The 13,742-nt window shown below is 41.3% G+C and overlaps 1 protein-coding gene across 1 annotated transcript in view; it reads left to right on the top strand.

The window, feature by feature from the left end:
• Positions 1 to 12,373, top strand: part of FAM32A (family with sequence similarity 32 member A) — a 127,982-nt gene extending 115,609 nt beyond the window's left edge. Inside the window, exon 4 of the mRNA XM_044090738.1 lies at positions 10,741 to 12,373. Coding sequence (XP_043946673.1) covers positions 10,741 to 10,809 — 69 coding nt within the window. The 3' untranslated portion in view covers positions 10,810 to 12,373. The remainder of the gene's footprint in view (positions 1 to 10,740) is intronic.
• The last annotated feature ends 1,369 nt before the right edge of the window (positions 12,374 to 13,742 follow it).

The raw sequence follows: 13,742 nt of genomic DNA, 5'->3' as shown, positions 1-13,742 counted from the left end.
AGCGAGTGGAAGGTGCACAGAAGCTTTGGAAGCTGGACAGCTGTTATATCCTATGCAGAATATAACCATATACCTTAGTCTATTGCAGCAGTGATCATTTGTACATCTACTGTCATGGAAAGTGTACTTGCATAACTGTGATTTACTCTTTCCAGATGGCTATCTGCATTTCTTTCATCTATATCTCATTTAATATGTGTGTTCCTTTTAAACTGAAGACTTCCTCTTTGAGAGTAGCAGCCACTTATTCCTCCTTCAAACATTCTTTCATTGCCTTGCAGGTGCCAGGAGATACCACACAGGGGTTGGGGTTTGTCATAATAGTTAAGGTGTTTACCTCACATACACAAGGTACAGGGTTTGATTTTCACCTTTGGGGAAATTTGCTAGGGTTAAAATAGCCCAAAAGGGCAGCTGGCCTAGTACTTAAGTGTCCACTTGATGTTCATAGTTAAGACCTTGCACCACAAGTACACACTGAAAGTACACACATAACACAGTCCTGTTACACAGTAGTAAATAACTTGAGCCGTACCCCTCTGGACTGTATGAAGGGAGACATGATGGGACTCTTGGAATATGTGCCTGAAGCAGCTTTGAGCAACATTTTACCATCACCAGGAATGATGTTGCAGTACAAACAAAAGATCGACTTGAACATTTAGCTTGGCTTCTGAAGTTATTCAAAAGGATCCATTGTATGTCAGGCTGGAAAGAGGTGATGGTCCTAAATACTTCTTCATGGATGGCCTGCATCTATCCCCGAAGGCTTTTGTTTGATTAAAACTTTGTTCACCCTAGTACTGCCTTTTTTTAGGCAGTGAGAGTCCTCAAACGTTTCCAACATAAAACCGAATCCAGGTAACATAAAGGTATTGCTACTAAACTCTTAACAGAAAAAAAATCCACTTCCTTCAGTTAGTCCTTATTCTGGAAATCATTAATATATACTGTAACGCATTGCATTTAAGTTAACTGGCACTTGCTCACTAAAGCAATTATATAAGTCAGCAATAAAAAATTAAAAGCACTACACTCTCACAAACTCCCCTTGAGTACCTTGTTCCCCATTGGTCCTTTTTTTTTCAATTATAAAGGAATTCCCAATACTATTCTAGCATGTCCAAAGGTCAGTTGTCAATCTCCTCTCCGGTCCAGCTGGTGAATCTGGGAATCTTGAGGCAATGTTACAACTGCCTCATGTACACAGACAACCCTGTCCTCCTCCCAACAAATTCCAACACATGTGAGAGATGGAACCATATAGCCAAACTGGAGGCTAAGCTCTCTCAACCCAGTACTGGCGAAACCTGTCAGGAGGAGGAGGAAACCACACTCACTACAATTTCAGTCTCACACAGACCTACCAAGACAGCAAACCAAACACATAAACACACAAAAACATACTCGGAGGCTCTAAATAAAAATCTGCCTAAGCAGCAGAGACCTCCAAAGCAGACACCCAAGCAACCGCTACCCCAAAACAAAACACGTGCAACACATAGCTCACAAAGCCAGTGTGCCGAACAGTCACAGCCCTTAAGGCTAAACAACACACCTGATACACTTGTAATAGGTGACTATCGTCAGGCACACTGACGTCACGCTCACCAGGCTGAACAAGGAGAAGGTCACGGTGAGCTGCCTGTCGGGTGCTAGGAACCGCCACATAACACAAGCACTCAGGTCACTCCAAGGCAAGTACAAATATGACTCAGTCATTGTCCATGCTGGTGTGAATGACCTGAGACGTACCTCCCTGGACTACATGAAAAGAGACATAGAGGAGCTCTCTGAGCATGTGGCCCAGGCCGGTATGACCCTGACCTTGAGTAGCATCTTACTCTCACCAAGAATGATGCCACAATAAGAAGACAAGATGATCAATTTCAACAATTGGCTTAAGTATTGGTGTCATTCAAAGGGGATCCAATGCCTGTCAGCCTGGGATGACATGCTCGACAAGCCACGATGCTTCGCTAGGGACGGCTTGCACCTGTCACCCTGGGCTTTTGGATATTGGCAAACTCTTGCTATCCCCATAGTGCCTTTTATAGGCAAGGCTCAAAAGACAAACCCACCTCCATAGGTATCACAAGGGATAAGAAACTAAGAGTAATGCTACTCAACGCCAGAAGTCTAAACCTCAAGATGCATGCACTCGAAACTCTCCTTAGCATGGAGAACATCGATATCTGTGCAGTAACAGAAACCTGGTTCAAGGCTCGAGAGCACCCCAGCACTACCAGGTTATACCTCATACCATGCTTTTGGCCCCAAAACTTGGACCGAACCACAAAAGGAGGGGAGTATCAATATTCGTCAAAGATACCCACACCTCCAGGTTGGTGGCACAGCACAAGCATCAGAGACTATCCATGTGCAACTAACAGTGGGTAAAACTGCCTTCCAGTTTATAGCCTGCTACAGACCACCCTCCCAAACCCAGGAACCCCACTCGGCCTTCCTGAGAACACTGGAAAATATGAAGGTCTCTCCAAACACCATTATATTGGGCGACTTCAACTACCCAAACATAGACTGGGAGCATTACTCTAGCTCCAACACCCTAGCTCAAAGGTTCCTAGAATTTATAAACTCAAATGCTATGGAACAACTTGTTACCACTCCCACAAGAGGGGAAAACATATTGGACCTGATCATCACCAACATGGGGACTCTATGCTCCAGACCAGAAGTGTATCCCTCACTGGTAAGATCAGACCATAAACTAATCTCACTGGATATTCACATCCCGACCCCACCCCCTGCCCAGAAAACCACAGTGAAAAACTTCTCTAAAGCAAATTTCACACTCCTCAAAACTGAGGTGGAATCCTTCAAAGCCCCGGCCTGTGGAAAATACAGCCCAGACCACAGAATCCTTTATAAATGCATTCTATGAACACCTTCAGGAATGCATGAATCATGCAATCCCAAATAAAACCAAGACCCAATCCTCCAAAGGCAGACGCCCTGTCTGGTGGACCCCAGCCATAAACAAACTATGCAATAGAAGGAGGAAGCTACTACATGATAGAGCAAAATCCCAAAAAGGGAAGGCATCTCTGATCAGTGTTAGCAAAAAACTACGGGCACTCATAAAATCGTCTAAGGCCAGCTTCGAGAGAAAAATTGCACAGGACACTAAGGATAATCACAAGGCTTTCTTTAGTTATGTTAGGAACCTGGGTGGGAATTCCCAGATATGCTCAGAATTAGTCCAAAATGACAAAAAATACACCAAACCCACAGATTTTGCCAACATCCTAGCTGACAGGTTCAGCGCAAACTCCCACCAAAAGGGCAAATATCTATCCCAGCAGAGTGCTGCCCCTGACATCTCAGATGCTCAGGTAACAGCCACCCTCCAAAGCAAAAACACAGGATCAATGGGACCAGACGGTGTCCCGGGCTGCGCTACATGAACTCCAAGAAGAGCTAAACCCAAACATAAAACTACTGTTCAATCTCAGCCTTACCACAGGATATGTACCCAAAGAGTGGCGTACAGCAACAGTGGTCCCTCTCCACAAAGGTGGTGCCTCAACGGATCCTGGAAACTATCGCCCCATAAGCCTGACTAGCTTGGTCTGCAAAGCTATGGAAAGGATCATCATGGACCTCATAAAAAGATATTGGGGACCTACAGACACTGGATCCTACCCAGTTCGGCTTTGTTAAGGGCAGATCCTGCCTCTTAAACCTGGTTGATTTCTTTGAAACAGTCACCAAGGCCATTGACGAGGGGAAGGTGGTCCATACAGCCTACCTGGACCTCGCAAAAGCCTTCGATACAGTACCCCACTCGGGCATTATAGATAAGCTCACCAGCTTAAATATAAACCCCTATGTCACTAGATGGGTTGCAAACTGGCTCAAGGACAGAACCCACATGGTTAGAATTGCTGGAGCCATGTCAGACTCCAAACCAGTTACAAGTGGCGTCCCACAAGGCTCAGTCCTGGGACCTCTCCTGTTCAGTATATATTTCTCTGAGGTACAGGCCAACACGGATGGACTGTGGCTGACCAAGTTCGCAGATGACTGCAAACTGGGCGCTATAATCGACTCTCCAGCCGACACAAACATCCTCCAAAAGGGCCTCATAGAAACAGACAACTGGTGCTATGGCCTCAAGCTAAACGCCAAAAAGTGTATAGTCATCCCCTTTGGCAAAAACAAAGTGCCCACAAATTACCACATAGGTGGTAATCCATTAAGTACGGAAGAAGTAATTAGGGACCTGGGGACCCAAGTTGATAGCAATCTGTCATTTGACAACCACGTGGCCAAAGTGGTTAGAAAAACATTTTATATAGCCCACCTAATCATGAAGGGATTCACATCTAGATCAGGGGAGGCCATCGTGCTTCTTTACTCATCCCTCATCAGGCCCATAATTGAGTACAATGCCCCTTTTGGGATGTACCTTACCAGACACCTGCAGCAACTGGAAAAACCCCAAAAGTACCTCCCCAAGAGGATCAAAGGGCTCAAACAGATGCCATATGCTGCCCGGTTAAAGAAACTTCAGCTCTATTCCGTGGCATACCGCCTGCTCAGAGGCGATCTGTGCCTGACGTATAAAGCCATGTCCAACCCGGAATTAATGGACATGCTGCACCTCAGAAAATCCAAATCCCATCGAGCTACGTGCTTGAGAGACTTGAACCTCAGCACTGAAATAAATAGGACATGCTGGAGGGACAGATTCATAACCCAGAGGCTCCCTTCACTCTGGAATAGAGTCCCGGTCCAGGTTAGGCTAGGCAGAGTCCCTCATTGACTCTCTTCAAGAGGAATCTTGATGAGTGGATGGGGGATCGTAGGTTTAACCCGGGTATCACTTCTGTGTCACTGTTAGACAGATGCACAGTATACTAACCTCGAAAAAGGGCATAGCAAAATTAATTTAAAATGGGTGGCAAAAGCCAAACACACTCTGGCTAGGCTTATAAATGCCCTAGGGCAGATGGCCTAGTATGAACCTATGTTACAGAAACCTGGCTCAAGTTCGTTGAGAGTACACCATCAGTGCAGGCAGGGTTTTGACGCTTACCACATGTTCAAGCCCCCAGTGCACTCTGTGAAGGCAGTTTAGGTGACTGTTTTTCCATAGTTGTGAAAAAAACACTTCAGTTCCAGCCTAGTTAGACAGAATGACAATCTGAAACTCCTCCACATCCAACTTGCCATTAGCCATGAAGTTATACAACCCTCCTGTATGTCCCTCCACATCCAGCTTGCCATTAGCCATGAAGTTATACAACCCTCCTGTATGCCCCCCACCCATAACCCCTACCTAATTAGTATGGAGTTCTGTGCATTTAGCCTAACACCATTCTCTTAGGGGACTTCAACTACCCCTCCATTAACTGGAAGAAGTACACATCCTGTAACATGTTTGCCCAGAGACTGAGCTTTCTGGACTTCATCAATACAAACTCTTTAGACACGTCAGTCCAAACCCCAACAAGCGATGATAAACCCATGGACTTCGTCTCCACTAATATGCAGATCAGTCACATTCACCTTAAGACTGAAGACGGAAGCATTTCCAGTATCTTTCTATTCATTGATTATATCAAGGCTAATTTACTGAAACTGAGTGATGGCCTGGCTAAATTCAACATCCCCTTTCAGTTTGATGATCCCACTGCTTATGTAGAATCCTTTGCTGTGTAATTCTGTGTGTATGTGAATAGCTGCGTAGACGCATCTGTCCATCTCCTAAGTAAATACAATGCTAAATTTAAGAAGATAACCAGTGTGGTGGAACCCAACTATAAATAGGCCAGTTGGCTGGATTTTAAGTGCCTACACACAGCTGGTCATAATCACTTCCATCACAGATAAAGCCTAACATGCTGGTTCAGATATAGCTTGGTGGCCCACTTAAGTCCCTTAAAAGTGCAGGGCATCTGGACACCACCCCTGGGAAAACTACATATCAACCAAAAGAAGCTACTAGCAGTTTACCTGGCCATAAAAGTTTTTTGACAGTATTTAAGCCCAGGGACCTTGCAGATTTGGACTGACAACCCCACAGTTATGTGGTACATAAACAAGAAAGGTGGATGCCCGCCCCTACCCTTTGTGCACAATCACAAAAATCATAGGGAAGATTTGGATGGTCGGTCAAGAACGAAGACTGACTCTTATGGCGTCTTATATTCCGGGTCAGAACAGTACCCTGGCAGAATCTCTAAGCAGGGTTCTTCTAGACCCCAAGTAGATGCTTAAAGAAGATAAAACAAAGACTATAGGCATAAATTATGTCCCGACACATCAGTTGGTTCAGCAGTAGCCATATTTATGGGGACACAGTAAGATAAAATATTCCGGAATATGGATTAAAAAGTATTCTGTTACAGCAGCTAATGATATGTTGGAAGAGACTAAACAAAAGATAATCCATAAAACTGAGAAACTTGAACTTCTGGTTTATGAATATGGACAGTAAGATACAAGCAGAAAAAATATTTTCGGTCCCTTTAGTTTTATATACAGGTCAGACATGTTTTTTTCAAAATGATATGGATCTCTCACTTGCGTAAGAGATCTCTTGACACAAGCTGGGATTCTAAGACAACATTTAGAAGCCTGATCTCTGATCAATTAACTGGCAATCTGCTCGAGGACTCCATGCAAGAAGGCCTGGAAGATGGATACCTTTGCTTTTCCTCTCTAGTATAGATGAACAGGTGGGGTAGTTCGTTTATATGCGTTATGACATAGAAACACATCAGGATGGATAGCAGCATTACAAAATATGAACGAATGGATTAACTGACAGACTACAGAGTCATGCATGCTGACATCTCAATAGCTAACTACAAAATGGTAGGCTCGCATGTGCTCAGTATTTATACACTTGTGCAAGCCTCTGGAAAACTTCTTAAAACTGTACACACATTGATCTACATGTACTTCTCAATAATACAATACATTATATATATATATATATATATATATATATATATATATATATATATATATATATATATATATATATATATATATATATTGTATATAGTACAATTAATACAAATAAATCTCCCCAAGATCATTGTCATGACTTTCTTCTGGCCCAGGCAGCAGTAATTCTTCCTTTTTTTGGAAATGGCCAGGGACAATTAACATAAGCTTCCTCACAGACCATACCTACTCATACAAAGTCAGGGTTGTTTGTTACTGCCTGAGGCCAATCAACTTCTATTGACTGCTTGAATGAGTCTTAATTCCATTTAGGCACCTGCTTACTGAGGATATGTGGCAGGTCCTAAAGGAGACAAGAAAGCCTGCTACTAGAATATCATAGAATAGCAAATGGAAAAGGTTTTCTAGTTGGTGCCAGTAACATAGCCGGCACCCATTTAAGGCTAGCTGTTCTCTGTTTTTTACAATATTCATGCGTGTTACTATCCTATGGCCTTTCTTACTCCTCCATCAAGGTTAATTTTTTGGCCATTTCAGCATGCCTGCCCATGGATCCTCCTTTTTCAATGGATTCTAATGTTAAAATAATTTTGAAAGGGGTTTTGCATAACAACCTTCCTAGAAAACTGGTGGGCCCCTCCATGAGATGTTAATTTTGTTAGAGAAGCTAACACATGCTCCATTTGAACCAGCTGCTGACTTGAGGTTCTTAACATGAAAAGGTGTTGCTGGTTATTCTGATCTCTGCAAGGTTGGTATCTGAGTTATAAGCCCTTGTGGTGAGTCAACCCTACATCATTTTCCACAAGGACAGGTTATCTTTGAGAACTAATCCTTCTTTATGCCTAAAGTGGTGTCCGAGTGTACTTTAAGGCAAACTGTCCAGCTCCCTGTTTTCTTTCCTAAACCTAAAAATGAGGGAGAAAGGACACTCCATGCCTTGGATATCCACAGATGACTGTGCTATGTTGACATAACTTTATCTTTCAGATCTTCATATCAGTTGTTTATATCTTATGAAGGTAATAAGGGGCAACCTGTGTCAAAGCTTTCTATTTCCAAATGTTTTTCTAAGGCTATTACCTTTTGTTATACTCACCACAACATAACTATTGCATTTATGGTCAAGGCCTACTCTACCAGGCCCTTGGATTTATGTATAGCTTTTTGGAAGGGGTTTGAATTCTAGAAGTACTCTAGAAACAGTAATTTGGTCCTCTTTACATACCTTTTCAAGGAACTCTAAGATTGATTCCTTCTCTAGGTCTAGATCAGGCTTTGCTAGAAACATTTTTTAAGGAGACTCCTCCTCCTATCTTCCAAAATTTGTAAGCTATGATGATCTTCCCGTACAGCATAGGCTACTGTAGCAGTGATCAGTATGAAGAACCTAGTACAGTTGTGTATGCAAAACTTAACAGAATAGTAGCTGGATGATCACTGCTGTAGTAGCCACTCCCTCCCTTCACCTTGTTTTTTGGTATGCGTTTGTCAGGATGTGGACCTTTTGTTAGCAATGTCCTTTCAGGGCTCAGCCTACCTCTCTCTTGGCATGAACGCTCTGAAGGCTTTGGCAGCCAAACCGGTCTTTTTTTACCCTGATCAAGCTGGCTAAAGGTTTGGGTGTGAAGAAGGTGCCCTGAAGCTTTGAAAGCTGGCCAGCTGTTGTATCCTCGTAGTATACAACCCATATAGCTTAGGCTGCTTAGAGCAGTGATCACTCAGATGTGTACTGTTATGGTAAGATTACTTCTACTAAAGTACTAACATTGTATTTGCTTGTGCCACAGTCAGACAGCAAGAATAGTGGAGGCACTTTTTTCCTTATCTTGACCTTATAATGGAAGTCATTAATAGTGCAAAATTTACGTGTGTCAGGCTTGAAGATCTCCGTCTTCTGTAAACTTCAGGACTGATGCCACAAACACTGGACTGCCTGGAAGATAAGTTTCCCAGTCTGCTTTGAACTTTCCCTTTTCCAATCAGTCATCTCTCAATGTACAGTTATTTTCTGCACAGAAACTTTAGTCAGAAGGGAATGGCCCCAGGCTATCATGAAGAATTTTTTTTTTTTGTGAGTGAGTGATTACAAGTGTCAACATGTTTTTCTGTTTGGTTTTCCACTCTTTCTGTGTTGTGAATCTCTTTTCTGCTGAAATTCATAGTTTGGCACTTTTGCTCCAGTAGGTCTAGATCCTTCTTTCTTTGCAGAGTCCCCACCTGTCCACCACACAAATGGATAATCTGATTGATCAACATTTGGGCTGTTCTTCTAGTGTAACAGGTCAGGATTCATTTTTTTTCTGCCCTTCCTAATTACAGTATTCAAAGAAAGCTTTTTTCTATAATGAGACTTTTTTTCCTGTATTCTTAGTCCTGTAAAAGTGGCAACAACTTTTGCTTCTGGTTTGCAAGAACAAATTCGTCCTAGACATTTTGCCAAATAATCCTTTTTGTTCTGTAGATGCTTGAAAATTTGATCTAGAATTGCTGTGTAGTGTATTTCTATTGATTGTAATAGCTGCCTGGGCCCCTCCTGTTAGCCAAGGTCTAAAACACTTAGATCATTTCAGCTTTTCCCAGTTTAGTACTTACAGCAAATTGGTTGAAGCTCTTTACTTCGTATAGGCCAGGTGGACGGAGGTGCTTTCCCTATTCTTTTTGATTCAGGGCATTAAGACGCTTGATTTTTCACTGGAAACTTTCTTTTCCCTTGCTTCATTCTCTTTGGTGTTGATGTCTTTGTAAATGGCTTCAGTGGCTGTACACCAACTCTCAGGGAATGTCTTTACCAGTGTCAGACTCTCTAGCATTGTATTCTCTAGCGTTAGTTGTGATGCCAGTGCTAATATTTTTGATGTCAAAAATGCTTCTGGCCCACAGATTTGGGGCCAGTGATGTTTGTTGTACGAGGCCCTTTGGTTCCCAGTATACTGTTTCATTGTTGTGTTAAATCCTATAATCCCTTCAGGCCCTTCTGTCTTCCGTTTAGGAAGAATGTGTACATCCTCTGACACAGAGTCTTCAATAAAATAGTCTAGAAAGGCTGTAACTGAAACAAAACAAATTGATGGTCCTTTAGATCTTCCCATGGAGGGTCTCTGTGAAAAAGAGGGGAACACATGCCGCCCCTCTTCTCAAACCCACTTCTCCAGAGTACCTAAAGTTTTAAGTATTTGCAAATGCAACAGAATGGAGGGCTGGGCCTCAAATCCCATTGCTTAAATGAGTTCACAGAGAGCCTTCTACTTCATCTTTAAGCATTATAAGCTGGACATTATTTCAAGGTTCTGATCTTCTTTCTTTGCTACTGTTGTCCATTATTTATTTCCATGACCTAGGATTCCCAGGAGGATTAGTTAGTCACTCTGCCCTTAAGGTTATCAGAGATTACTCTTTTTGCAGTCTGTCATTGTGGCAAGTATGTAACTCTTTTACCCAGTTAAAAAGAGGTTAATCATTTTTGTCACCAGCATCCACCTTCAACGTTCTTTTGCTGAAGTGCTGCCTTGTCCTTCTGTTGTCTTTTTCTTCTGTCTGCTCATTGGTGTTCACTGAAGAACTAGCGAGAGAGAGAGATGAGGTAAGCATTATGGAAACAGAAATGTGTTCTAGACAGCCTAGAAAGGTTTCTTCTGCTGAGAGGATCCTGATGCTTGGGCAACATTCTAAAGGTTAACAAAGATGGACATTGTTTCAGCTATTCTGTAGTTTATTAAAATGAATTTCCATAATTTGAGTGTTTATCTTTAGCATTTTTTTTCTTCAGCTGAGATAACTTTTTTCTTTTTACTTTAGGAATTTAACAGACATTTGGATACACTGACAGAACATTATGATATTCCTAAAGTCAGCTGGACCAAGTAAGCTGCAGAATGGCATCAGAATTCTGCACTTGACTGAAAAGTTACAAGTGAATGATATGTCGAGTTCTTATGGAGAAAAAAATAACATTTCCATTTGTGCTATCTGTTCTTTCTTGAGGAAATGCAGGCTTTCCAAAGGACGTGACTTTATTAGCACCTATTGTTATGTGGTGCAGCAGAAATCCCTTTATACTTGTGATATGGCAGTTAGTAACCCCCATGTAGCAGGATGATTGCTTTTCCTCTGAAAATATGCCTGCAGAGTGCAAGCTTAATAAAAATGCTAATACAGATTAGATGTATTTCTGTTATCTGTTAAACTGCCTGGTAACATTATGTGCTTGATCTTGCGTATGTTCTGCAGTTATTTATTTTTTTAATTACTTTTGCTGTTAGCAGTGTATTGTATGAAGGCAAAAAGAAAGCAGGACCTAGATATTTGCAGAAGATGAGAACCCTTTTGAAAAGTCTGTTAAAGCCTGCTTCTGGATTTAAGCTTGGATTTTCGTCCATATTTTTATCTATTTTCTTTTTTTATGTAGAATACTTTAAATAGTGTAGCAGAATAAATGTTTCTTAGTGTAGCAGAGTTTGGTTCAGTTTCTGAAAAAATGAGTATAGTGCAGTAGTGTTTGTTTTAAGTGTAATCCTTTATTTGTGTTTAGTGTATAATGAAGTGTTTGTTAAAGTAAAAAAATTAATATTCCCCAAGTTGGCAGACATTTTGTTTGTTGTCCATCGTTTGATGTTTATATGCCATGTCTTGGTAAATAATGGATTTTCCTTGTGTGAGCACATAGCCACCTGCACCTTTCAGGAGCATCATCTTGACTGATGTGAGGATGGTTCTAGTTTTGGGCGAGTCATTTGTGTATTAATGTGGTAGTTATAATCTTTTACAGTTTAAAGAGCATGGTGTTGACAAGTTTTCATTAGCAGTCCACTGTTATTTTGTGCATGCATGTACTGATTCTATGCCTACAGACATGAGCTGTTAGGCTTAATAGGAATAGCTGTTAAGAATTCTGTACTAGATTTTCTTTTCTCATTGAAACTAATCTGTGTGGATTAAAATTCTTTAGGAGTAAGTGCCCCTACAAAAATTGTTAATAAATATAATTGTGTAAAACACATTGCCACTGGAGATATCGAGATTCCTGGCTTGTGCTTCTTAAGAAGAAGATAATGATATTTTAACCTGTGAGATCTTTGGTATGTTTGACAGGAGCACTGAATGGTGGAGGAAAAAGGCTTTGCCGACCCTTTTTAATTCAGAAGCATTTGGGGGAATGTTTACATATGGGAGACAAGTAGCGCTAAAAGGTTTTAGAGTTAGCAGGTATTTCTGTTGCTGAATCTGTGTTTTGGAAATTACTACCTTTCTCTGCAGCCATTTGGAGACTTTCCCAGATCTTGGAAAATGGAGTATTGTTTTTTCAGGTACATTGTTTTTATTGGAGGCATAAGGAGTTATCAGCTTAGTAATAACGACTTATGAAAAAGCCCAACTCAGAGGGATGTGTTGGAATGAACCTTACAAATAAAATATTTGGAGTTGTACCTTCCACAGCTGTGATTTTTTTTTTCATGTTAGAATTGATTAAATGGAGAAGGTAGAGTGAAATGGACATTTAAGTATTGCTCCTTTTTTAACAAGCCACCTTCAAGACAAAACATTTTCATAAGTTGAAAAGGATGTTTCTTTAAGAGTGTTTTATTTCAGCTTCTGTGCAGGTTCCCATCATGATCAAAGCTGGGGCCCACACCTCCACCTTTCTGTGGTTCAGGTAAAGAATCTTTGGGTCTATATTAGAACACCGAACTTTCAAAATTTCGAGTGTTCTAATATCGAACCCAATTAATCGAAAATCTTAAAACAGCAAACATACAGAACAGCGAATATTTTCCTAGGGAAAAAATTTGCTGTTCCAAAACACATACACACAACACAAGCACACCAAACAAACAGCAATCCACACACATACACCTAAACTCTTACACCTAACCCTACACTAAACTATACATACACCACTAACTATCCACTTACCTTAACCCAAACCGTAACCCTAAGGTCCGTCACTATCGCACAGTCACCTCACCCGCGCCCTAACCCTCACGTCCACAAAATCGCACACTTACCTGAACCCGACCCGTAACTTTGCACCACAGCACTGAAAATACCGAAGCAACAGAATAGAAGAATGTTTTTCTTCACTGAGTTGTGGTGTTGAAAGCATTCCTTTTTTCATGTAGAATAGACCATGCCAAAATATCTGGGGAACATATAACAGCGGGTCTATTTTCAAATCCCGACTTCCATATGATCGACTGTTAAAATCTCATAACAAAAATCATGAAACTGCAGAAACCCAAGCGGCAAATTTTTTCTAGGGTAAGTAAGTAAACACTTGCCCAACGTGCTTCTTTTCTACACTGTAGTGCAATCCCAGAGTTGGTATGTATAGTTAGGGGAGTGTGGGAGGGCTAGGTGGGTTTTACTTACCTCGGCATGAGTTTTTACTTACCCTAGTAAAAATTTGACGTTCGGGTTTCTAGGGATTTTAACATTTGATTATATGGGAGTCTGGATTTTAAAGTAGACTCGTAACAGCAACCCTGTTTTTCAATTGAAATAAACCATGCAAAAGTGCCTAAGGAACATCCAATGGCTACTCTGTCTTGGGAGTCTAGATGTTTTCCCTACACACACACTTTTATATTCTGTTCTCTGTACATATGTCTGCTGCAAGGACTGAGCTCTTTCTGGAAAAGGTGAGCTGGCAGTCTTTTTAGCTTCTTCCTGAATACCACTCTCTTTTTTCATTTGAATCACTTAGCAAATAAGTGCAAGACAAACCATGTGGATTCGATAATTCCTAAAGAGGGGGGACTGCAGAGTTGTAATGATTCTTCAGAAGTGGTGGTTCTCCTTCA

This window comes from Protopterus annectens, chromosome 13.part0, assembly GCF_019279795.1.
Source record: "Protopterus annectens isolate FY-2018-M chromosome 13.part0, PAN1.0, whole genome shotgun sequence".
NCBI lineage: Eukaryota > Metazoa > Chordata > Ceratodontiformes > Protopteridae > Protopterus > Protopterus annectens.
Note: the sequence above shows the minus strand (reverse complement) of the source record. Positions and strands in the feature narration are given on the sequence as shown.